This window comes from Aedes albopictus, chromosome 2, assembly GCF_035046485.1.
Source record: "Aedes albopictus strain Foshan chromosome 2, AalbF5, whole genome shotgun sequence".
Taxonomy (NCBI): domain Eukaryota; kingdom Metazoa; phylum Arthropoda; class Insecta; order Diptera; family Culicidae; genus Aedes; species Aedes albopictus.
The window spans coordinates 445,311,589-445,335,656 of NC_085137.1; the positions used below are offsets into that span (position 1 = coordinate 445,311,589).

At 40.8% G+C, this 24,068-nt stretch overlaps 2 protein-coding genes across 2 annotated transcripts in view; one reads left to right on the forward strand and one right to left on the reverse strand.

Annotated features, from left to right (window-relative positions):
- The window catches only part of LOC109420217 (ribosomal protein S6 kinase alpha-5), a 52,402-nt gene extending 31,118 nt beyond the window's left edge, over window positions 1-21,284 (forward strand). Inside the window, exons 3-8 of the mRNA XM_029869966.2 lie at window positions 9,639-9,707; window positions 9,787-9,920; window positions 17,608-17,808; window positions 17,876-18,479; window positions 18,899-19,014; window positions 19,140-21,284. Of these exons, the coding sequence (XP_029725826.2) occupies window positions 9,639-9,707; window positions 9,787-9,920; window positions 17,608-17,808; window positions 17,876-18,479; window positions 18,899-19,014; window positions 19,140-21,188 (3,173 nt within the window). The 3' untranslated portion in view covers window positions 21,189-21,284. The remainder of the gene's footprint in view (window positions 1-9,638; window positions 9,708-9,786; window positions 9,921-17,607; window positions 17,809-17,875; window positions 18,480-18,898; window positions 19,015-19,139) is intronic.
- On the reverse strand, window positions 16,932-17,598 carry LOC134288572 (uncharacterized). Its single transcript, XM_062853806.1, has 2 exons — window positions 17,421-17,598; window positions 16,932-17,366 (listed from the first exon to the last, which is right to left on the reverse strand). The coding sequence occupies exons 1-2, from the start codon at window positions 17,483-17,485 to the stop codon at window positions 17,042-17,044; spliced, it is 390 nt and encodes a 129-aa protein (XP_062709790.1). The 5' UTR covers window positions 17,486-17,598; the 3' UTR covers window positions 16,932-17,041.
- Window positions 21,285-24,068: the final 2,784 nt, after the last annotated feature.

Here is a 24,068-nt window from a genome sequence, read left to right on the forward strand (position 1 = left end):
TGTTGCTGTAGGTATTGTGTGATAGGATGGGACGCAAACAGTTGAAGCACTCAAATCTATCTAGCCTCTAGCCACTCAAGGCGAAACATTTTGTCTTGTATTGGTCCTCCGCGAGAGCGGGTTAAAACTCAAACAACCGTATCGCATCTACCAACATAGTTGGGGACCGATACAGCTACGTATACGTACGTGTCTCGCTGATATCCACACCAATCAACGGAAAGTTCGTAAACAAGTCACATACGAACGATAAAAACACACATAAACGTTTCAGTGCAATTGCATTTTTCTACGTTTGCGATGGTATTGCACCTACTCTGCCTTGTATACAACAACTGTGGTGAGTTTCTCGGATGCACTCGGTCGGCACAGCTTATGGAACGCACTGTTTTTGGCTTTTGGGTACTGGAATGACTTGAAGCGAGCCGCGGTACGCGAGGTGTGCGAGGAAACCGCAGTAGTCAGTCGTGTTGTCTATGAATTTATGGTCTTGTTGATCGTTCGGTACCTATATGCGTTTGACACAACCTTGGACTAGTTTCCAAAGACCGTGTTTTTTGCAGTTGCTTTTGCTGTCGATTGCTAATAATGTCAATCTTGGTCTGTTTCTGGAAAATTTGCATGATTGCTGAACCTGTAGCACTCTGTGCATAATTTGAACTGATGTCAGAACTGTAATTATACACATCGAATACGTTCGTTTACGCACATATGCACTGCACGCTAGAAGACGCGAAATAAGGTCGCTTGTGTGCCAATTTCCGATTCGAGGAAATTGGCAACGCAGTAACTCTTTATCGCGATGCAATTTTGAATGGCGCTTTACGAAAGGGGAAACCCATTTTGGGTTGGCAACCTTTCCCGAATTTTGTTTTCGCTGTCGTCAACAGGCCGACTTGGTGGTTCAACGTCCGAGCCAGACTTGGTTGACCACGAATGTGTGTACCTCAATGCCAACTCTAGAATGATGATTGACGTGAGGTGCGCGTGGTTGGATTGTCTTTCATAAAAGTGATTCATTTCCGCTGCAGCGCAGAACTAGATATGGCAACAAGAGTTTTGAATGTTTCCATGACATTGGCAGACTTATTAGGGCAACATAATTGGAAGCAGATCGGAATAGTTTGAAACCCAATTTGAATCAATAGACAACCTGGCATACAGAAAAAATGTACATAACTTCCCGAAATAACTTACACATCAAGAGTAATCTAAAATTCAACCACAAGTTCATCTGCATGTAGCATCATAGTCCCATGCATAACTCGTCTGGATTTTGGCTGGCGTTCAACAAAACGACAACAATGCTGAATTACTTTCTCCCAAAAAAAAAGAGAGCGCAGACGGTTTCTCCAACAAAGTACCCCGAATTACGTGCAAAATTCATGCGAAAGTCAAACTACTTTTACTTTCAGCACAACTCCATCGGATAGGATTGTTGATGTGTGTTGGTGAAATAGAGCTTTATCATCAACAACGCCGCCGGTCTGTGGCAGGCAGCGGTGGCGGCGGGTGAATTCATTTGAGGGAAGCAAAAAAGTGCGTTGTCGTTGTTATATCATCAGGTTTTGATTATGTGCAAATCAATGCAGACTTTGTTGGTAGTCGATATTCGCTTTCACGGTGCTTATTTGGAGTCCTCTCAATCCTATAAATTTGCAAGCTTCACGTCCGTCTGATTAGATTAGAACTCCAATAGGATTGTTTCCTTGTTGTACCTTGTATTGAACAAATTCGTAGTCCTGAACCGCTATCAAAGCTGGAACGTTACCAAAGCACAATGTTTATATTTGACTCTTAGACAAGATTCACACAATTTTCCAATGGTCGAGAGCTGTTCTGGTCAAGTCCTTGCGATCGCTGAGGGAGGAATTCGGGTATTATTATATTGGTGGAAGGGTAAACGCCTAAGGATATGTTTGGTCAGCGTCCAAAACATCATTAGGTCTCGTCGAATCAGCTGGCTGCATAATTCGTCTGAGATTCCGTTTTGAATTCCTCCCGGAGATTCTTTCGGATTGCTATCGGCTCCTAGAATCGAACAGTTCTTCCCGGGAATCTTCCAGGATTCCTGAACTTCGATTCCTCCTGGAGTTTTTTTTTTGTCTGTATTAACGAGATTTTTAATCCTAGGCTAGTTCATCTCGGGACCCACGCTTCACTTCCCTTCCGAAGGAAGAACTCACATTTTGTGAGTATGTCGGGAGTGGGATTCGATCCCAGGTCCTCGGCGTGATGGTCTTGTGTTCTAACCACCACACCAGGTTCGCTCCACACCTCCTCCTGGAGTTTTCCACGGGAATGTCTTTCCAGAATTTCTTCCAGAGATTTTCATGGTACTAAATCCAGAGTCCCTTGTGGATTATTTTTTCTCGGAGTTCCTTCTACGTTTTGCCCAAAATAATTTTCGTGTGATTTTTTCCAGGATTTATCTCGAGATCTCGAAGTATATCGCGGGATGTTGTCGCGGAATTTCTCCTTTCTCACGAGCTCCTTCCGGGAGAACCACGAAGTATTTACATGAGTTATTCCTGGAATTACTACTAGAGCTCCTCCAAGAATTGCTTAAGGAGTCTCCTTGGGAGTTTCGCATTTTTTTCTGCAGAAGTTTCTTCCGAGATTTTTCTTTTCGCAGCTTCTCCTAATTTCTTTAAATAATTTTCGCGAGCTTTCCTTCAAAGTTTCTTCCTGGATTTCTACAGGAGTTTCAGCCGGGATGTTTACTAAAGGTTATCCCGGAATTTCTTTTGAAATTTCTCAGAAGATTTCTTCCGATGGTGGTCCTTAGATGTCTCTCAGAGTTTCTCTAAATTTATCCTAGATTTTTTTCCAAAGATTCTTCTTTCCGGAATGTCTTTTGGGATTTCTGCAGGGGCTACTGCTAATATTTCTCACGGAGTTCTTCCTGTGATTTCTTTGAGAGGTTTTTTTTCAGGTTTGTCCTCGTAATTATTTACAGGATTTCTTGCTTATTTTTTTACCAATGCGAAACCTAAGGCCCACGTGAAAACTTGAGAAAAACTCCGAAATTGAAGAAATTTCGAGAATCTCGGATAAAAGTTCTTATGGTGTTTCCAGAAGGAAATATTAAGAAAATTCAAGGAAGAACTCTGAAACCTTCTGAGAGATGTCTGGAGGAACAACGAGCCAAATTTCATGTGAAATTTTAGAAGGAATCCAGCGAGAACCTTTAGTAAATATTCCGGCTGAAACTCCTATGAAAATCCATCTCCATCAGTTTGTAGAAAAAAGGTCAAGGAAATTCTTAAAGAAATTACAGGAGAAGCTTCAAAAAAATTTCAGGAATAATCCCTGTAAGAATTTACGAGGAAAATCCAAGAGAACTATCGGAAAACTCTCTCGAAGAAATTCCTAGAAAAATTTCAGTAAGAATCTTCCAAAACATCCGAGATAAACTATTGGAAAACTATTCCTGCAAACAACTAAGAGGATGTTCTGAAACAACTTTGAATATAATTTGGAAAGAACTCCGAGAGGAATCAAGCGAGAAACTCTGAAAGCATATCGGGAAAACCTCTGGCAGAAATCCCGGGAAGTACTCCCTCAAAAATACTGGAAGGAACTCTCGTTGAAATTCCAAGAACAACTCTTTGAAATCTGAAAAGAACACCGAATCGAACAAGGCTTTAAGGAACTATTTTTAAAAGAATACGAGAAATCTCTGGATGGAAACTTGAGAGAACCGGAAAAATCCAAGAAAAATTGTGGCATACTTCCAAGAAAAAATCTTTGATAAATTCAAGGATGGTTTCGCAGGAAGAATTCTGTGATAAACTATGACAAAATTTAAAGAAGGAATTGGGGTAGAATTTCAAGGAGGAATCCCGGAAGGAATGGGTAGAATTTCGAGAGAAATCCTTAACTCTCTTTGGGCGTTAGGGTAATTTTTGACCAGAAGTTTCTTGTGGTATTCTTCTAGCAACAATCTTCTAAGATACTGCAAACATTCTACTAAGAATTCCTCCAAGTTATTCTCAAAGAGTTTCTTCCAGAATTTTTCCAGAAAGTTTTCAAACACTTTGAACAGAAATGTTTCTAAAACTTCTAGCAATGAGTTTTCCATAAATTCTTTGAAGTTTTACTCCAAGAAATCCTTCATGCATTTCTCCAAATACAGGTCGGACTCAATTATCCGGAGTTGAGTTCTGATGCTTCGCAAACATATATCTGGGGAATAGAAGGCTCTTTAAAGCCAACTTTGAATAATAATAATAATAATAATCAGTTATCAGTCAAGATTTCAGCTTCTTAATCTTCCGTTTGCGATATATTATTTTGGGAAGCGCCAGAGCCCGACTCCGGATAATCGAGTCCGACCTGTATTGCTTTAGAATCATTTCATAAAACCACCAGGAGTTAATCCACGGATTTCTTAAAGATTCTATTTGATCTTTTCTGAAATTACTTAAAGGGTTCTTCCAGGAATTTCTGCAAAGACATCTACAAATATTCTTCCTGGAATTTCCCTGAAGATTCTTTCAGGAAATTTCTCCAACATATTATCCAAAAGAATGTTTTGCAATTATTTTTCCCCGAATTCCTCCAGAATTTCAAAAGGGTTTCTCCGGGAATGCTTTGAGTCATTGCTCCTCGGAATACTCAATAAATTCCTGTAGGACTTCTTCTATGAATTCCTCCAAGGAATTCCCTCCCCCCCTCCCTTGGCAATAAAATCTAAACTAAAGTCCAACAGGAATTCCTTCAAAGAATTTTCCAAAAAATCTTCAATAGATTCCTCCATGGATACTTTGAAGAACTCCTCCAGAAATTTTACCAAGAATACCTCCAAGGAATTCTCCAGGAACGTCCGAAAGATCCCTCTCGTAACTTTTCGATGAACTCTTCCCAGAATCCTCTCAATGGTTATTTTTCGGGAATGCTTTCAACAATTTATATGCAGATTCCGCCAGAATTTTTCTTGATTTTGCGCTATAATTTCGCACAATGATTCCTTCTTCAAGAATTCCTCCAGGAACATCTCCAAGGATTCCTGCAAGACTTCTTCTAAGGTTTTCTATAAGCATTCCTGCAGGACGGCTTATTTATTAATTGTACAGAAATTTCATCGAGATATTCTTCCGGAAGTACTTCCCAGATTTTTTCTACTTGTCTTACCAGGAATTCTTCCAAAGGTTTCTGCGATGGTATTCCAATAGTTCCTTAATTAATTCTTCCAGAAGGGGTTGTGTGAATTCTCCAAGGAGTTCATTTGAATATCCTTACGCTGCTGTGCACATTCTTCTAGGAGTTGCTCTGAGAATTTTTCTGTAAGAAGCGATCTATGAGATCGCTGCTAAAAGTACTTTCGGGAATTTTTCCAGCTGTCGTTTTGAAATCCTTCTCCAAAATGTTCTTCTTCTTTATGGCTCTACGTCCCCAATGCATCCAGCAGTTCCTCGGAAATTCAACCAAGAACTCCTCGGGAATTCCTCCAGGAGTTCCTCGGGAATATTTCCAGTAGTTTTTCGAGAATTCCTCCAGGAGTTTCTCGGGAATTCCTCCAGGAGTTTCTCGGGAATTCCTCCAGGCGTTCATTGAGAATTGCTCCGGGAGTTCCTCGTAAATTTTTCCAGGAATTCCTCGTCAATTTATCTAGGAGTTCCTCGGGTATTCCTCCATGAGTTAATCGGGAGTACCTTGAGAATTCCTCGAGGAGTTGCCTACGTATTGGCCTAAAGCTCCTTTAAACAATAATTAAGATTCTAGCTCTAATTTCATCTTACATAAATTTTCAATGTCTTCAAAATTATGTACAAGAATAAATTTCTTTGTCTACTCAATCTCTATTTCAATTATTAGGAACTACTGAATCAACTGTTTTCAATTTTAACTCAGTGAACAACACCCTCGATAACAAACAGACCCCATCTCTGCACACCTACCTTGCACTCTTCTCGCCAACAACACTCTCTACAGCAATTCGCACCGAGAACTGTGTCACGAATTGAGTTCATCAAAATATTGCCACGCTACGGGCTGGCTGGTGGTGGCGCGCATCGTCTCATGACGGGCCCTCCACCACGCAAGTGTACGGCAGCAGCGGCAGGCCAACCGCCTGCTTTTTCCCCCATATACAGAACAGACGGCCGAGATCAACAGACAGACACAGGCATAAGCTTGCGCGTTTCGACCTACTTTGGGCCGCCCCACTAATAGCACTAACTGTAAGCTCAATAATCGCAGCACTGGTTAACAGCTAGCTAGACACAATACACAAGTAGTCTACGCTCAGTGCATCTCGCCCTAGACAACTTGTTCTATCGGTAGAGGAAGGCTGTCCGTCCAGCTGTTCGTCTGTCTGCGAAGAAGATCTCTACAATGACCTACGCGTAGTCTACTGTAATGAGCTTCATTATACGCGAGGTATTCCCTTACCGGCGCCCGCCACCGCATCCGTCATTAAGCCTTACAGGTAGCGGGGCAGAACATATGTTTACGTCCATCCGATAATGCACACCACATCACTGGTAGAGGTAAGCACCGCTATCAGTACTTTTCGGATTTGTAGTGGTGCCTCTACATACAGTAGAGTATGTAGTAGTTGAAGGCCTGGTTTCGCTGGTCTCTCTCGTACCAACACCAAGTCACACGGTAAACACTGCGCAGTATTTGCCGGTTCCGGCTGTTGGTATGGGTGAAACTTCTAGACCGTAACGCAATGTAACACATGACGTCGTGAGAGTTGTGTTGGATTGGGGTTCGGAAGAGATCCACGGATGTGCGGTGAGAGGACGGTCCATGTAGTGGTGTGATGCGAGGTAGCATAAATGTTACGAAGCGAAAAATTTGTATGCTTTACGTTTTATATAACTGCACTTTCTCGTTGCGCGCATTCCGACACTCTTCAACGGCTGCCGTATGTTGTTTTTACTTCCTCTATTCTCAGCCATCCATGGGATGGGAGGAGTTCCCACACTCCGATCGTTTAGGGGACACCTGTAGATTGGGCTGTGATTAGGCCGATGGCTACTATTATGATTCATTCGTCTTTGATGCCAGGGCTCAGAATGTTGCGATAAAATATGGAAAATTGACTATATATTCAATGATTGAAAATTGTAAAACGGCAAATAGGCTCTTGTCAATAATGTCTTATGATAAAAATAGATAGGAAAATGGTTTTGGTTCCCGTAGAAATGACATTTTCTCATAGTGTTTTGAGTAAGCTTGAAGCTACTGTAAATATTGAAACTAGAGTTTTTAGAGTATTAAACTAAGATCGATCATATAAGTGCATAAAAGTGCAGGTGTTCCTATCCTACCTGTTTTGCTTTCGTTTAACAAAACATTCTAATTATGTCTGTTTGTACTGTTCTTGGAGTTGAAACTTTATGGCAGCAATAATTTCTCAATCTTCTATCATCGAGAGATAATAATGTACAATAATGTTAGATAATGTCAGCCGGTCCTATTTTTAGACTACGTTGAAAACAATCAACGTCTATTGATGCGGATACGTGAGACGCTATCGCACATCCAACTCTTATAAAAACCACACGTAACCTCGAGGAAACTGCGCAAAGAAAATGAAAACAATGTTTTACTGTTGCTTTTTATTCCGCTATTCATCCTTCTCAGCGAGGAGTGGAGTTATTGCGACTTTCTCCGTTCGGTTTCGTATCACTACACACTTCTACACCGTTATCGCGGCGTCCATGGTCTTCTCGTATACCTAATATTATACGTACATACGTATATTTCTTCCTCACGGAGGAACGTGAGACCCCGTTGTCTATTGCGTATTCATACTTACACATAGAGCAAGACTAAACCAAAGTAGGATTTTGATCAATCTCTGACTGCCCTCGTATACATTCAAGCCCAACCGAATAATAAAACCAAAACAAATCATCATAACACTGTTAAATGCGATCGCCTCTCGTTTGAGAAAACGCCTTGCGTGAACAATATGTTCGTCTGCTCACACGCGCAAGGTGCTAATCTTTTCCAGCCTAGATTGAGGAACAACTTAAGGCGAAACTGGAAGCATTTCCTCACTTTTTGGTTTTTGATTTTTTATTAAATAACGAAGCAGTATTTTTAAAATCGGGTTTCGTGCACATGTAGAGTATGGATCTAGGTATCTTCTGATTTTTTTTGTAGTGGAAAATATTTTTCGTTTTTGCAGAAACCATTTTTGAACAAAATTTCACAAAAAAATGGTTTCTTCAAAAATGGAAAACATTTTCCACCTCAAAAAAATTCAGAAGATACCTTGATCCATACTCTACATGTGTACGAAAACCGATTTTGAAAATATTGCTTCGTTAGCATAAACCAAAAAAATGAGAAAATGCTTCAAGTTTCGCCTTAAGCGAAAGGTCTTATTTTGGGCACTTTTCGCTAAAAATCAGCCAATTTCATACTTAAAGAATGACCTACATCTTTGTACACGGCTAAATTAACCTTCACCTACCCGACCCCCGACAACTCATTTTCAAAATGCTGGCATTTCAATTTTTATCCGGTTTTTATGAAGTCGCCCTCAATCGATCATAAATTGGTGCTTGTTTATTACACTCAAGTGGCCATGTAGTATCCGGAACTATTCCGGATTGTCCTTTTTTTATTTTTGTGTATTTTAACATCACGCTAATTCTACACTTTCCGGATTGTACTAGGGTCAGGGGTGGGGGAAGGTTCTGTTTTACCAAATGGCTAAAAGTGATTATTTCGTGTGTTATTGTGATTGAAAAACCCCGCGGAACCTGTACCAGGTGCTCCGAAGCGGCCATATCAGTTGATACATACTTAAGTTCATTTTTTCTGTCCCATTCCTTCGTAATCATAAAAATTGATACGTCACTCGGCATGTTTAGGTTACAAACCAGAAATGTCCCCGATGACACCCCCGTGGAACCTGTGGTATATGTTCCAGGGTGGCCATATTAGGTGATACATACTTCAGTTTATCGTTTCTGACTTAGTCATTCGAAATCATGAAGATTGATATGTCGCACGGCATGTTTAGGTTGAAAACCAAAAGTGTCCATAATGAGGCCCTGCGGAACCTGTCACGGTAATCCGAATGGGCCAACTTATTCAAATCTGGTTATCGCAGTTGTTTTTCACTGTTCGCAACAAAATCGATGGTTCAAACACAATAACACACGAAATAATCACTTTTAGCCATTTTGGCAACCCCCTGACCCCAGTACAATCCGGAATATCGCCGGAATGGTTCCGGATATTGCATGTCCACTGGGGTATAATACACTAACACCAATTTATGATCGCTTGAGGGCAATCTCAAAAAAAAATCGGATGAAAATTGACGAAATGCCAGCAATTTGGAAATGAGTTGTCGGGGGTCGGATACATGAAGGTTAAAACAATAATTAGTACCGTAAACCCGAGTCAAATTGATCAGCAAGGTGAAATCATTTGAAGATTAAATTGTATTTCCATACTAGGCACTTCTACACGTCGTTGTGATCATAACATGTTAATCATATCTTGTGCAATGATTGACATTAAAAGTAACTATTAACTTTTATGGAACCTTGATTGTGTTCATAAAATTTCAATGAAAAACTAATTTATTGTGAAAATAATCTGTTGACCAGTGTGATATATCATTGTTCTAACGTTTTCCCTATTTTTCTTTTTTATTACAGTTAAACTCTGCGAGGAAGATAAAGTCAGTATGGATGACTTTAAGCTTCTAAAAGTGCTGGGCACTGGCGGTAAGTTCTGAACACTGAAACCATTTCAACAAGCGTGTCAATAACGAGATGATTGTCTCGTCATTTTTATCCATTTCAGCGTACGGAAAGGTGTTCCTGGTGCGGAAAATGGGTGGTGTAGACCACAACAAGCTGTACGCCATGAAGGTCCTGAAAAAGGCCACCATCTGCCAGAAAAAGAAAACAGCCGAGCACACCCGAACCGAGCGACAGGTTAGTATTATTATAGACACGCCATAGTCTTAACTATTATTATGGTGTTACATCATTGGTGAAATACTGATTTCCTTCATTTACCTAGCAAATGTTACTCAACAATATCTTCTTTGAGAATCATCCAGGATTGCAGAATTTCGATCGATTTCTTCTGGAATTTTTACAGGGATCATACAGAATTTCTCTACAGATTTTCCCAGTATTGCTCCAAGAGTTCCCTTGGGTTTCTACCAGAGTTTATCCCGAGATCTTCACAAGAGTTTCTCTCAGGACATACCGCAGATGCTGTCGCGGACTTTCTGTTAGAGTTTCTCTCGGGATTCATCTTGAAGGAGTTATTGCCGGGGTTTCTACCAAAGCTCTTCTAAGGGTTTTAGAAGTTTTTCGCTATTTTTCTGCTGGAATTCTTTCCGAGATTCCTTCCGAAGTTTCTCCTGTAACTTCAATAAATTTCCGATAGCTTACCCCTAGAGTTTCTCCTTGGATTTCTACAGAAGTTTCAGCTGGTATATTTCCCGCTGTTGATCCTGGGATGTATCTCAGAGTTTTTCAGAATTTATCCTGTACTTTCTCCTAAGATTTTTCGGAGAGTCTTCTGGGATTTCTGCAGGAGCTACTGCTGGCATTTCTCCTGGATTAACCCCAGGAGGAAATGTTAAGGGAATTTAACAAACTCTGAAAATTTCCAAAAGGAATCCCAGGAGAAACTTGTAAGATTTTTTGTATGGGAACCCAAATATTTTTGTATGGCGCGTAAGATTTTTCAAACCCCCCTCCCCCCTGAAACCCTTACGTAATTAATGGACAGCCCTGAAAGACATGACACACTCTATCGCAATGTAAAATAACAGGAACGAAAGTCCATCAAACTATCGTAATTAGTGCTTGAATCTAAGAGTCAGTCAAAGAGGAACAAATGTTGCCTCGTTTGGGAAAAAACGCTTCAGTTTCCAAGCACTGGTCGTAGTTCCCGTTAAGATTCGAGCGAACTGGAGCGCTCACTCCAGTCCAAATCTTCTTGCTAGTTCCATAGATGTATGCGGTCGATACTGTCGTAAGGCGCTTTGAGATCAATAAATAGAATAGGTGATGCGTGAAAATCTGATAACTGTGGCATTTCTGGCGGATTTTCCGTACGGTAAAGGCCTGATAGCTTTCCACGAACTCGTTCGTTATTGGTCTCCCGTCCTTATCTCCACTTGTGGCCAAGGGGATGGCATCCTATTTTTTCTCTATGAAACTTCTGCACGAATTTGTGCTGACCTGTAGGCGAATTCCGGCGCACATTTTTTTTTTTAAGAGAAGAAAATTTTCTTGCTGGTGAGCAATGGAAGAAAATGTCTTCTCTTCTAAGAAACTGTGCGCCGGAATCCACCCACTGCTTACTCCACAGATAATTTGACGTTTGAGCGGTGGATGGGTTATGAGAGTCGTTGTGAATCATAATGAAAACATTTGTGTTTTGTGACGAATCTTAGAATGTTTTTGGAGTCAGCAGACTAATCGGTTAATTTTAACGATCAATTCAAATATCCAACAATTAGTAGTAGGGTCTGGGACCATTTGGGCAGAAGCACCTATTTTGGGCACTTGCTGCTATAACGCAGTCAATTCCAAATCGATTGACTTGAATTTCTGCACATGGCTAGATACTCTGCGTATCTGATCATGTCTCAAACATCAAGTCAATCGGTTCAAAATTGACTGAGCTATAGCAGCAAGTGCCCAAAATAGGTGCTCCTGCCCAAATGGTCCCAGACCCTATCTCGTGTATTCAATTTACTCATTTATAGTTCTCGACATTTGATTTACTTGTGATTTAATTTTCACTTTCATTATTTTTATATGTGATAGTTTTGTGAGTAAACCCTAATATGTTTCGAATGCCTCATGCTTAATAATGTTTTTTTTCAATATCAATTTAAAATAACTAAGAAACTATGTAATAGTGCGAAATTGCAGCATTTAATAGTGCTTGCTTATAGATTCAAAGCTAACGGGTGATCAAGACTTAAGACGCATATTTGACGAGTTCGACAAAAACTGATTACTTCGACTTTGACTAACGTAACCTATTTATGACAAATTGAAGATTTTTACGTTTTTCGATTGCGTGTATGAAATGTTTTCTATATTAGGCCGTTACAAATATTTATTTCACTTTTTGTCCTACCACTCTTTGGTTGGTCGAGGGGGGGGGGATAAAAATAATAAAGTATTTATTTTAAAAAATATTAAAAACTCCTCGGATTTGTTAAAGAATTTTTGCCAAGACCCGATTTTTTGATAAATATTTTTTTTATCTGCCCCCTCAAAATGCAAAATCCAGCCAAAAATTTTTGAAGCGGGGGGAGACAAAAAGTGAAAATAAAATTTGTATCAGCCTTATTATTATTATATTTTATTAAAGACACTTTACCAAATAAGTAGGCATTCGTGTCCAAGGAAATGTTTTCTATAGTTTGCACCTGTTTGGACCGGTGCTGATAGAGCTAGGGATGTTGACGAACGACAACTTTCAAGAATAAAAAAAACAATACTAAAATGAGGATCAACAAAAATGGACATAATAGTTCATAGACACACCTAAGATTACTGAATTACAGGGTACAACATGAATTTAAACAATATATTTTTTTAACCTTGACATGACAAAAGAACAAATTAATACAAAATCGACCATATGACAAAACCGAAACTTTCACATCTTCTACCGTAACCTTCTGAGTCAGTATACGCAACAGTGTCTTACTGGACGACATGATCCTTGCACGGCTGGTGAACTGCTTCTGAAGGATTACGTTCTTCATCCTATCTAAAGACCAAGTGAACTGTCGCTGTCCGCGCAAACGCATCGTGCTCCTCCATATTATATAGACGCGAGACGGTTGCGCGCATAGTGATGGGAGAGGTTTCTACGTCCCTCGGCGTGCCGCTAGGAACCTTTCCAAAAAAAATTGTAATACTCAAACGTGTTATTCTCACCATGCTTGCACGGTTGTATCAGTTATGCCCTCCATATTTTGTTCATTTCCTAAGCGGCCTTTTAAGCTCTATACATCATTTGTGCACATTTTTTCGACACTATTCCGCTAAAAGTTCGAGTATTTTGAAACAGACTGTTGGAATCGAATAAACCGCTATACCTAGTAATGCTGAGAGAATAGGTTGATCAACAGGATGAAGCCTTCAGAAAGAACTAGTCATCAATAATTTTGAAATGCCTGAATTTTCTGACTGCGTCCATACCGATTATGATCTGGTGATCGATTGTGTGTTGATAGTTGCTTACCAGGCTCCGTTTCTTTGCCTAATTTAACTTGCTTACGATCGCAAATAATCGCAAAAATACCAGCAGTCAACCGTTAGCGTCTGTAAAGTTGTGTTTTACTGAAAATAGTGCAATCTTCGGCTTTTGTTTTGGTAAATTGCAAATTTTATCCGTCGGTAAATCTCTTGAGGAAATCAAAACTCCATTGCCGCAAAGATGCTGTGTAAAAAGTGCACTCACGGTATTGACATGAAAACGGAATGCTTCATTGTATGCGAAGGAAAGTGTCGCGAAAGGTACCATGCTCGTTGTGTTGAGCTCTCCGAGGACGATGTGAGTGTAATAAAGAAAAACGTCATTTGGCTTTGCAATGACTGCTTGGCAGCGTTTCATGAAGAACGTTATCAAGAACTCATCGAATGTAAACAAGGGTCCACGCACAGTGGTCCAGAAGTGGAAATAGTAAAAGAAATAAAAAGTTTAAAAGTCCAAATCGCAAACATTGCTGCTTTGTTGTCGGGAGTTGTAACGAATTCGAGTTCTGAGGAATCATCGATGAAAATTGTATCGACTCCGTTAACATCGCCGGACGCCTGCAGTGCCAAGAGGGAAAGCAACAGTGAACACGGAAATACGAATGGTGAATGGTCCACTAAGAATCGGCACAGCGATAACGTGTGGCATCAACAAGAGCAACAGTCATTTTCGTCGTTTTCGTTGCTTCTATCGAATGTGGATAATCGTGTGACGGAAGACGATATCGACGCATTGGTTTCTAAATCGCTTGGTACCGTGGGGTGCCCTAATTTCGTGCGGGCCCAAACTTCGTTAACTTCTGACATCTGAGAGAATTATTATCTAATTAACAGCGGAATAATCCAAAATTAGCTATAACCTCAAAACTGCATTTGATCTCAATACAATTCACAAAAAAAGAAATGAAAAATTTGATTTATGTGAAAGATTGAAAAATAAATTGCAAATGTATACAAATAGCAGATGCCATATTCAGAGATACGAGAAAATCAACACTCACAGAAGTGAACAAATATTTCGATCTCTATCAAAGGTAAATATTCCAATTTATGTTTGATTATTTCAATTCAATATGTTTTATTATGATACTAATCTAATCTAATCTAATCTAACACATGCGCAGCCAGTACAAGAAAGCATCCTGGAAAATAGTCGGGTTAGATTACGCCCGACTATTTTTCTTGTCAATATTGATGCTTGCAGCATATCTTAGATATGACACAAGCGTCAAAGCGGCCAGGCCTACTACGCAGTGTTTACCGCAAAGATGATTCTTTGAAATGATTCGAGTTCTATAAACTTCAGCTCAGAATCGAATCACTTCTAGAATCTACAGGGGATGAAGGATGCGTGGAGATAAAAGAAATAATATTGTGTGAAAATACGTATAATAATAGAAAAAGAAGTATAAAACGTTCTCACCGAATTTGAATATTCCATCCGTAGATCCGCTGGAGAAGTGATTTTCAGACTCCAAGGGCCCAACGTTGATAGCTGGATCCATTTCTATGGCAACTTCTCAATATGTTTTATTATGATACGCAATAAAATTACTTAAAAATGTTATTTTCTTATTTTGTTTCAACATTTTTGTTGTTGGCGAAATTAGGAACCCACAATTTGTATGGGTCCCTAATTTCGTGCACTCTTTTTCATAACTTTGTTTTAGAGATTCATGTGTACACAAATGGCTACAAAGCCATCGCATGATTCGTTTATTAATAATAGTTCTAATAACTATTTTAATTGGTTTAAAATTAGCTAGGGACTGCTCATAAACTACGTAGAAAAAAAATAAACATTTATAAATGTGAGAATACTAAGTAAGCTCGGGATGATTATATTTACCCAAACATTGAGAGTAGTAGCTTACAGCCGCTAGTTTCATTCAAACAAATTATTGCCGTAAGCTTTATTGCCAGAACACAAATTAGGAAGACGACACTTTACTAGAACTAACCTCCCGAGGAATGTGCCTTTTAATGACACATAATAGAAAAGTAAAAAGCTACAATTAAAAAAAAAGAATTAATTCACATTACTGACCATCAGTAAAGTTAGTGAACATTTGATTCAAATAGCAAACAATATATTGTTTTATTAAGATTTCAATATAAGAGCAAAACAAACATAAAAAATAATAACCCTTAAAACTACAGAAGGATTTTGGAAATCTTAATGTAAACATCCGGGACGAACATAAGAAACAGCAAATATTCACTCATAGTTCGTCACAGACATCGATTTTATGTACACGTTATGGTTTCATTGGTATTGTACGAGTTTGCTACGTTTTGAAAATAAACATATTTAGGCGAATTCTACGTCTTTTAAAAGTGAGCGAAATTTGGACCCATTTTGAACGAAATTTGGAACCCGTGCACGAAATTTGGCATTTTTAAACAAATCAAATCTAATACTGTAACTATCTTGTATAATGTGAAGTTGTCTAATTTATATTTTTCTTGGGAGCTACAGTACTAGCACTAAATATTATCGAAGAAATTAATCTGATATACTTTATGGTAAAATTTCAGTCGTTTATCAAACTTTGAAAATTCTTAAGTGCACGAAATATGGGCACCTCACGGTATTACGGATAACGTGAACGTGACGAAACTTGTACCAAAATGGAAATCGTGCGAGGAAATGGACTATATTTCGTTCAAGGTTGTACTGGATGAAAAATGGAAATCAACTGCATTGAGGCCATCTACTTGGCCACCTACACTTAAATGCCGCGAATTTGTCAATCGTCATAGATGTACATGGTATCCGTCGTCGAGACCTGTTTTTTCTTGTTAAGTCGAGTGTTAAATGATAAAAATGTTTGTTAGTAATTTTAATAGTGATTGAATGTTGATGTTTATATGTTTACTGTTAAATTTGAATTGTTATATTGATTATATTGATTCTTGTGCTCTGAAGTGTTTTTGAGAATGCCTGTTGTTTAATTATTGCTGTACGTTAGTTTTAAGAACACATCATTGGGGCTTAAAAAGCCTGTTGATGAGAAATATAAATAAATAAATAAATAAATAAATACCCAAGAAACAGAAGTAGCTGAATAACAGTTTCTTAAGCTAAAGTTTGCTTAAGAGTGGTTTGTTCCACTTATATACAGCAAAAATGTTTGTTGGGTACTTTCTGGGCGGTCTCTAATAAACATCTTTACAAATATGAGACGAAGTCATCAATTCTACGCCACACAACTTGGTACGCCGTAGCTTCTTTCCAACTTCGGGTATCTTGTCCGCCATGCTATATGTTGTCTTAAACCATTCGGATCACCTAAGAACATCATATTTGCCGGGTTGCATCCGGCATTCTTGCAACATGCCATCCCCTTCGCATATCCTTCTGGCCAGACTTGGCATAGGCCATGAAGTTCATAAGCATGCTACGCTTTTACTCTCAAGCGATGCTATTGAACACGATGTAAGCAACTGCAGATCGTATAGGCAAAGCACATTTTCATGATTTTGAACCTATGGGCAATCGTCATGATCTTTTTTTGCTATTTGACCTTCCATCAGTCTGATCATCGGTTGTTCGACCAACACATACAATACCCTCGGTGTCTTGGGGTTAATTATATTGCCTTTCGTAGCATATGAGTCCCATATTTGCTGGATTTCATATGGCATAGGTATGCGATTATAGGCACTATAAGTCAGTAGACAATAAAAAACAGTATTCCCCTTTGTTTACTATACGCATATATTCAAATATATAGGTATTTATGTATCCCAAGATATACTAGTAATTTAGAACCGCTGCACAATTTCTCCGGCGCCCAATCAGTCTCCGTTTACCTCCGGCGAGACCTCGATCGTCTAATACTACTCGAACGGCTACGACTGGTGGATGGTCTGCTACTGAAAGATTGTCGTCTGCTTCTTCGGCGAGCCTGTACCGCTTCCTGTCGTGGAGTAATCGCTGCTTCCTCCTCCCCCGATACGATAACCGCAGACGACGTGTTCTGCTTGTTACTGGGTTCGGCGTGATCATATCGGCACATCGGACAAGTTTCCTTGAATGCGAACCACTGGTCTATGCAGGCTTCGTGAAACTCGTGTGCACATTCCAAAAACTTGCCCTGATCGACTATGGCTTCCATGCAGATTACGCAGTCGCTGTAGAATTGTGGAAATTGAGGAAATGTTGCTTGCTAAAATTGAAGGTGATACTTTTTGTAAGGTGCAGACGGTGCAGACGTAGGCGCCAAAGTTTCCGAATCGGGTTTGGATGTCATCTTCTGTTACAAATTGTGCTTGATTTCATCAGATAAACTCTAAAATTTAGTTGTTTGACGTGACAGATCGCTGATATGGCATGCTTCGATTTCTAAACGTGTTTTACGATGTTACTTTTCAGGTGCTAGAATCAATCAAACGATCACCTTTCCTCGTGACGATGCACTACGCCTTCCAAACGGACTCGAAGCTTCACCTCATCCTGGACTATGTGAGTGGCGGAGAGCTGTTCACCCATCTCTACAACAAGGAACACTTCACCGAGGACGAGGTGCGGATCTACATCGCTGAGATCATCGTTGCTCTTGAACAACTGCATAAAGTAAGTAATCTTCGAAAAGCCAGCACGGCTTTAGAGTTCTAAAAATATTATTCGTCGTATTTTCCAGTTGGGCATCATCTACCGCGACATCAAGCTGGAAAACATCCTGATCGACTCTGAGGGGCACATCGTACTGACGGACTTCGGTCTCTCGCGGGAGCTGGTGTACGAAAATGAACGGGCGCACAGTTTTTGCGGCACAATCGAGTACATGGCACCGGAAATCGTGAAATCCAACCAAAACGGCCACGACGCATCCGTTGACTGGTGGTCGGTGGGAGTGCTCACGTTCGAACTCCTCACCGGAAGTTCCCCGTTCAGCTCCGAAGAACCGGCCACGCAGACGGAAATCTCCAAGAAAATCACCAACACCGAAGCGGTCATTCCGGATCATCTTTCCCGGGAGGCGAAAGATTTCATCCGGAAGCTGCTGGTCAAGGATCCCCGGCGGCGGTTGGGCGGTGGATCGGCCGATGCTTCCGAGCTGAAGTCGCATGATTTCTTTCGGTCCATCAACTGGCGCCAGCTGGCGGAGAAGAAGATATCGGCTCCCTTCCGGCCGGTCATCGAGGACGAGCTGGACACCAACAATTTTAGCGACGAGTTTACCCGGCAAACACCGGTCGATTCGCCCGCCTCGGCGCCACCCAACTCTGAACGGTTGTTTAGAGGTGAGATCAAATTACGTTACACGCTATGTCTGAACTAGCAGATTATAAAAAATGAATGTACATCGGGTTTCTTTCCACAGAATATCAGAATTCGTGCTATATTATCATATGCAGAAACTTTTAAAATATTTCATCGGGGAAATTTTGACTTTTTCATCTTTTTAGCTGTTTTTCATACTAATTTGCATGAAATTCACATTTTCGGCCAATTTCTCTCCCATAGAAAATGTATGGACAAATTTTCACCGATAGAATATTTTGAAACCTTCTGCAAATAAAAATATAGCTTGAATACTGATGTTTGGTGGAGAGAAACCCGATGTACATACATTTTTTATAATCTTCTGGTTCAGGCATAGCGTGCGTTATAAAGTGACTGAATGGAGTTTGATAATATTCTTTCTTTGTTTGAATTCCAGGTTATTCGTACGTTTCGCCTAGTTTACTATCGAGTAAAGTCGTCGATAGAAACAAGTACATGAAAAATAAAAATGTTCGACCTAGTGAGACTTCGATACGAAGATTCATCAGTAAGGTAAGTGTAGCATCGGTGGTATCATTATTTCTCAGAATTCCTGACAATACTTCCCTTAATTGTTCAGCATCCACTGCTCAATCCTGAATCTACATAAACCTCAATTATTTATTTTTATCTTCCAGAGCTCCCCATTCTACAAGCGGTACGAACTATCCCCGGACCATGCCATCGGCGATGGTTTGTTTTCCACCTGCCTCAAGTGCCGCCGTCTGTCTTCGTCATCTTCCTCCAATCATAGCAGTAGTAGGAACAGCACCAGTAATACTAGTAGTAGCAAGTACTACGCCGTAAAGGTGATGTTCAACCATCCGGAACCGGCCGAGTATGCTCGGCGTGAGGTTGAGGCACTGAAGGAGTGCCAAGGACACCCGAACGTTGTGCGCTTTGTGGAGGTTCTCAAGGATTCGCATCACATCTACATCGTACTAGAGCTGCTGGGTGGAGGGGAGTTACTTCACCGAATAAACAAAAGCAGCAGTTTTACCGACAGTCAAGCCCGGCACTATTTCCGGCAAATGGTGCAGGCTGTGGCTTTCATGCATCAGAAAGGCATGGCACATTGCGATCTCAAGCCGGAGAATGTGCTGTTCGAGGGACCAGGGTCGGAGCATTTGAAGCTGATAGATTTCAGCTTTGCCAAAAGTATAGAGAATAATAATTGTCTGGAGCGGTCGCCTATCGCTGGAACGTTGGGCTACGCCGCTCCGGAAGTGTTCGAGGGACGATCGTACGCGCTGGAATCGAGTGATTTGTGGTCTTTAGGAGTGATACTGTACACAATGCTGTGCGGTCAAGCTCCGTTCACGCCACGACAATTTTTCGGTCACACAAATTTGGCCTCGTCGGCCAAACAGATGGAAATCATCATGGACAAGATTCGGCGCGGGTCGTTCGACTTGGCCGCGTCGGCGTGGGATTGTGTCAGCGAAGAGGCCAAAGACTTAGTACGCCGTCTGTTGACGGTGGATCCGGATCGACGGATAACCATGGAGCAACTGCTAGTGCACGAATGGCTGGATCTGAACCGAACAGCAGGTGTTCGGAGACAGCTGAAAACGATCTACCCACAGCAGAGCCTAAGGCAATTGGAAACCAATGTGAAGAACACCTACGACGCATTTAAACGGGCGGAAGAGGAAGGTTTCCGGTTACGGGAGGTCAGCCGGACGACGGCGAACCAGAGGCGAACTACCAATGGGGCCAAATCTAAGAAATCAACTGAAAGCCAGTATAGCAGCTCGATGGAGGAGAGCACCTCTAGCGGAATTGGACGAAGCAAATCCAGCAAGAGCAGTTCCATGTCGGATAATAACGGACCCGAGACGGAACACCGAACGATAAGTGTTTCGACGAACAACTCCGAGGTGGTGCTCGTTGACGACGAAGTCGAAAGCGACCGTGAGGAGCCTACGGTAATGGAGGAAAAGACACAAGAGAAGCAAAAGACGGCATCTAGTGAAAGCAATAACAACAATGACCTTAAAGAATCGGAGCCCGAGAGTGCAGTGGAGGAAGACCTCGAAGACGCAGAACAGGAGATTGATGACCTGTTGGCGGATCTGGATGAGATCGTTGAGGAGCACAAAGCGGAGATGCTGCAACAAAGAGAAGAAGAAGAGCACCAGCAGCCCAAGGAGCCAGTCGAGGTCGAGGATGAACCGGAAAAACAAGTACGGAGAAGAAGCGATTCGTGTGAAAGTGACGCCAGCGGTACGACCGTTCCATTAGATCTGGTAGGCGGAATCAAAGAACAACATACGCAGCCACCTCAGATCACTGTGCAAGAAGAAGTAGAAGAACAGTCGGAAGCGGAAGAGGTCAATGAGGAAGACGAAAAAGAGGAAGAAGCACTCGAATCTGCCGTTCTCGTACAAGAAGCATCGGAACCCGATCTAGAATCGATCTCGACCGAATCGCTAATGTTCGCCGGGATGCGTGCTTCGATCGACGTCGAAGAGCGGGAATTCGGTTACATGTCCGGCGATGCCGAGCCCATCTTCTACGGGTTTGACGAAACGATGGAACTCGCAGGCCGGCCGTTCATCCTCACGTTCAGTATCGAATCGGTGCCGGTGCTGTGCAGCAAACCCAAACGCAAACGGCGCATGGAAGTGGACCTCAGCTGCCGTCGGTCCAAGCGGACAAAGTCGACCGTAAATTATGTGTATTAAAACAAAATTAGCCAAGTTTTAGATCGTTTTTGTTGAATATTTTGCTTTATTTTTCTATAAAAAAAATGATACATGAATCTTCTGCGGAGACATCTATCAATTGTGTACTATATTTCTTTTCCGTGTTTACCACAAACCTATGTATGTATGTATGTATGTATGTACAATCCATCTCCCACTGACCGGCAGTGCTTTTATGGAAGAAAAATGTCTGCGTCTATTTTTAACTTTTATCCATAGACGCAAACACTTTTAGTCCTGGAGATGGAAGGTGATAGCTCTACTGCACATCCAACGACCCATTTCAAGTATGACAGGGCTTCCACGTACATCTTGAGGTCGTTTTCTGAAACAGTAAGCCCCGCATTGATGCATTCGGATATCAATTGGATATCTGAAATGCATTAACACTTCCTGAATCAAAAATTTGCATTTTTGTTTCTGGCGCGTATTTGGTATGGTAAATATCACATGTATGAATAAATTGACGTTTTTTAATTAGAAAGATCTCACCAAGTTCTTCATAGTCTGCCGTGATGTAGCTGTAGTTTTATTTATCCAGCGGTGCAGCAACGACCGAAATAGGATTGATTTCATTGCCACGTACACTTTAAACGACGTGGAGCGATCCACCGAGTCAGCGATTACTGGCACCACACCGAAACTCCCGAATGATACTACGCTGAAGAATTACACTTTCACGTGCGGAAAACTGACTGGGTGGCGTAATACCGGCCAAACCACCAGCGGAATCGTCAAATAAAATTCGTTTTGAGAACGCGCAAAAAATGACGAGCGGTTAAAGTTGACGCGTATTTAGTTCATTTTGTTGTAGTAAAAGTAATCAGAACATTCTCACCGGAATCCATCCAATCCAAGGTAGCGCTGTCTTCACCATGGCAACGTCTTCGTTGTGCAATCAGGCTTCCTCTTCGTGTCGCCACCGTTGCGCTTGCAGCCAGTCATCATTTGAACACACGTCACTTTAGCTCCCACAAAATTATGATTCTGTAATCCCTCGCGAATCACTGATGGCATGGCGGTAATTTAATGCCACATTCGTAAAAAAACACGAAACAAAACTCCAGTGCGGGACTTTACAATGGACAACTACTGGAAGGCGTAGCGCCATTGACCGTTCTACGTGAAAACGCGAAATAGACGGCACATTCCTACACTCTCGAGCACCGTTTTCGAACTCAAAACTACTTTTGCAGCGGCATTCAAACACACACAATCTTTGAAACCCTCCGTTATCGCACGAGTCATTTGGCAATTATTATTATTTCGATATCAATAAATCCACTATTAAAATTCTCACAGAACAAGCACTTTTTTACACGCGGAAGCTATCCGGATGGCGTAGCACCGGCCAAACCGGCAGAAGAATCACAAAAAAAAACAAAATTGGCGAACGCGAACGAAACGCGACGAGCAAAACAAAACACGTCTGCACGCGGCTACGCCTACTACCAGTTTTCTCCGTGTTTACCACAAACCTAAAACCTAAAAAGCATTCGTTTTTTCCTCTGGTTTCACGATCGATCTCTTAGTAGCAAACAAAACAAAAGTTGGTACGAAATGGAATGAATGGAGCAATCCGTAATCATCAAGTGCACTTATTAGAGATTTGTTAACCGACGGGAGAGTAAAGCATAAAAGCAGGCAAGCTGACAACACATACTTTTACATAATACATACACAGAAAGAGAAAAAGAAAGGCAGAAAGAGAGACATTTAAGTAGTTGAATAAATGCACCAATAATGAAATACAATTTTATCCCCAGGAAGTGTATCATCCCTTTTTACAATAGTAAGCAAGAGAAACTCAATGCAATATGTAGTATGTACCATTGAAGTGGTGAAAGAAGTAGAACAAACGTTAGGTGCGGCTCGTATTACGCAAAGCTGAAGAAGGACTGTAACAATTACCAAAAACACACGGTTTCACACAACATCCATATTTCATTCAGTTTCGTCATAGAGTGTAACGCGGGCTGTTGATCGGTTTTAGAAGTTCGCTGTAACTTGTCGACTGGAATGGTGGATCGATATCCCTAGGCAGAGGATATCTACCGTGTGCGCACCTAACTTTGCGCAGGTCCAAACTTTGCGCATTCTTGTAAAATAACTAAAAAAAAAACTAAAAGTCAACATTTTCATCAGTTTAATCATTGCACTAGCATTGTGTAAACATAAACATTATTTGACGAAAATTATATTACCATAAAATCTTTGTTTATGTTGAATAATAAACAAAAAATACACAAAAACGTCAAAATTTGCCTCGCTTTAACACGGTTGCCAAGAAGTAACTCTACTAAAAATCAACATTTTCCTCGATAAAACTGTGCAACGATGATTAATTTTGCAGTTAACTGACAAAAAAGGTGATATTCTAGTAATATCAATCACAGTTCGTATTTTTTTTTAAATTTAACTAGTAAATAGTGGTGCGCAATGTTTGGAACCAATATTTGCACTGTGTTCCTAATTTTTGCGCACTTTCAGTAAATGCATGTTGAACGTGAATACATGACTTATGAACCATTTAAATATTATGTAACAATTGTATTGACAATTTCAGGCCTGCCTCCGCCATGTAGCAGATTTTGTATGGAAATTAGTAGAAAATTGTATGAACCGTAGCACTACGGCAGGCACTTTTGGTCTGTCTACAATGTTACGTGATTTGTGAACAGTCCTTCATTTGACTTTTCCGGCGGTCAATGTTAGGGACGATTCAAATATGACGTCCACCATTTTTTTTGAATTTTTGAACTCCCTCCTCCCCCGGGTTACCCCGTCACGCTTCATAATACCTATACCTAATACATGGCATATCACACTTTTTCAGACAACCCCTACCCCACCCCCCTC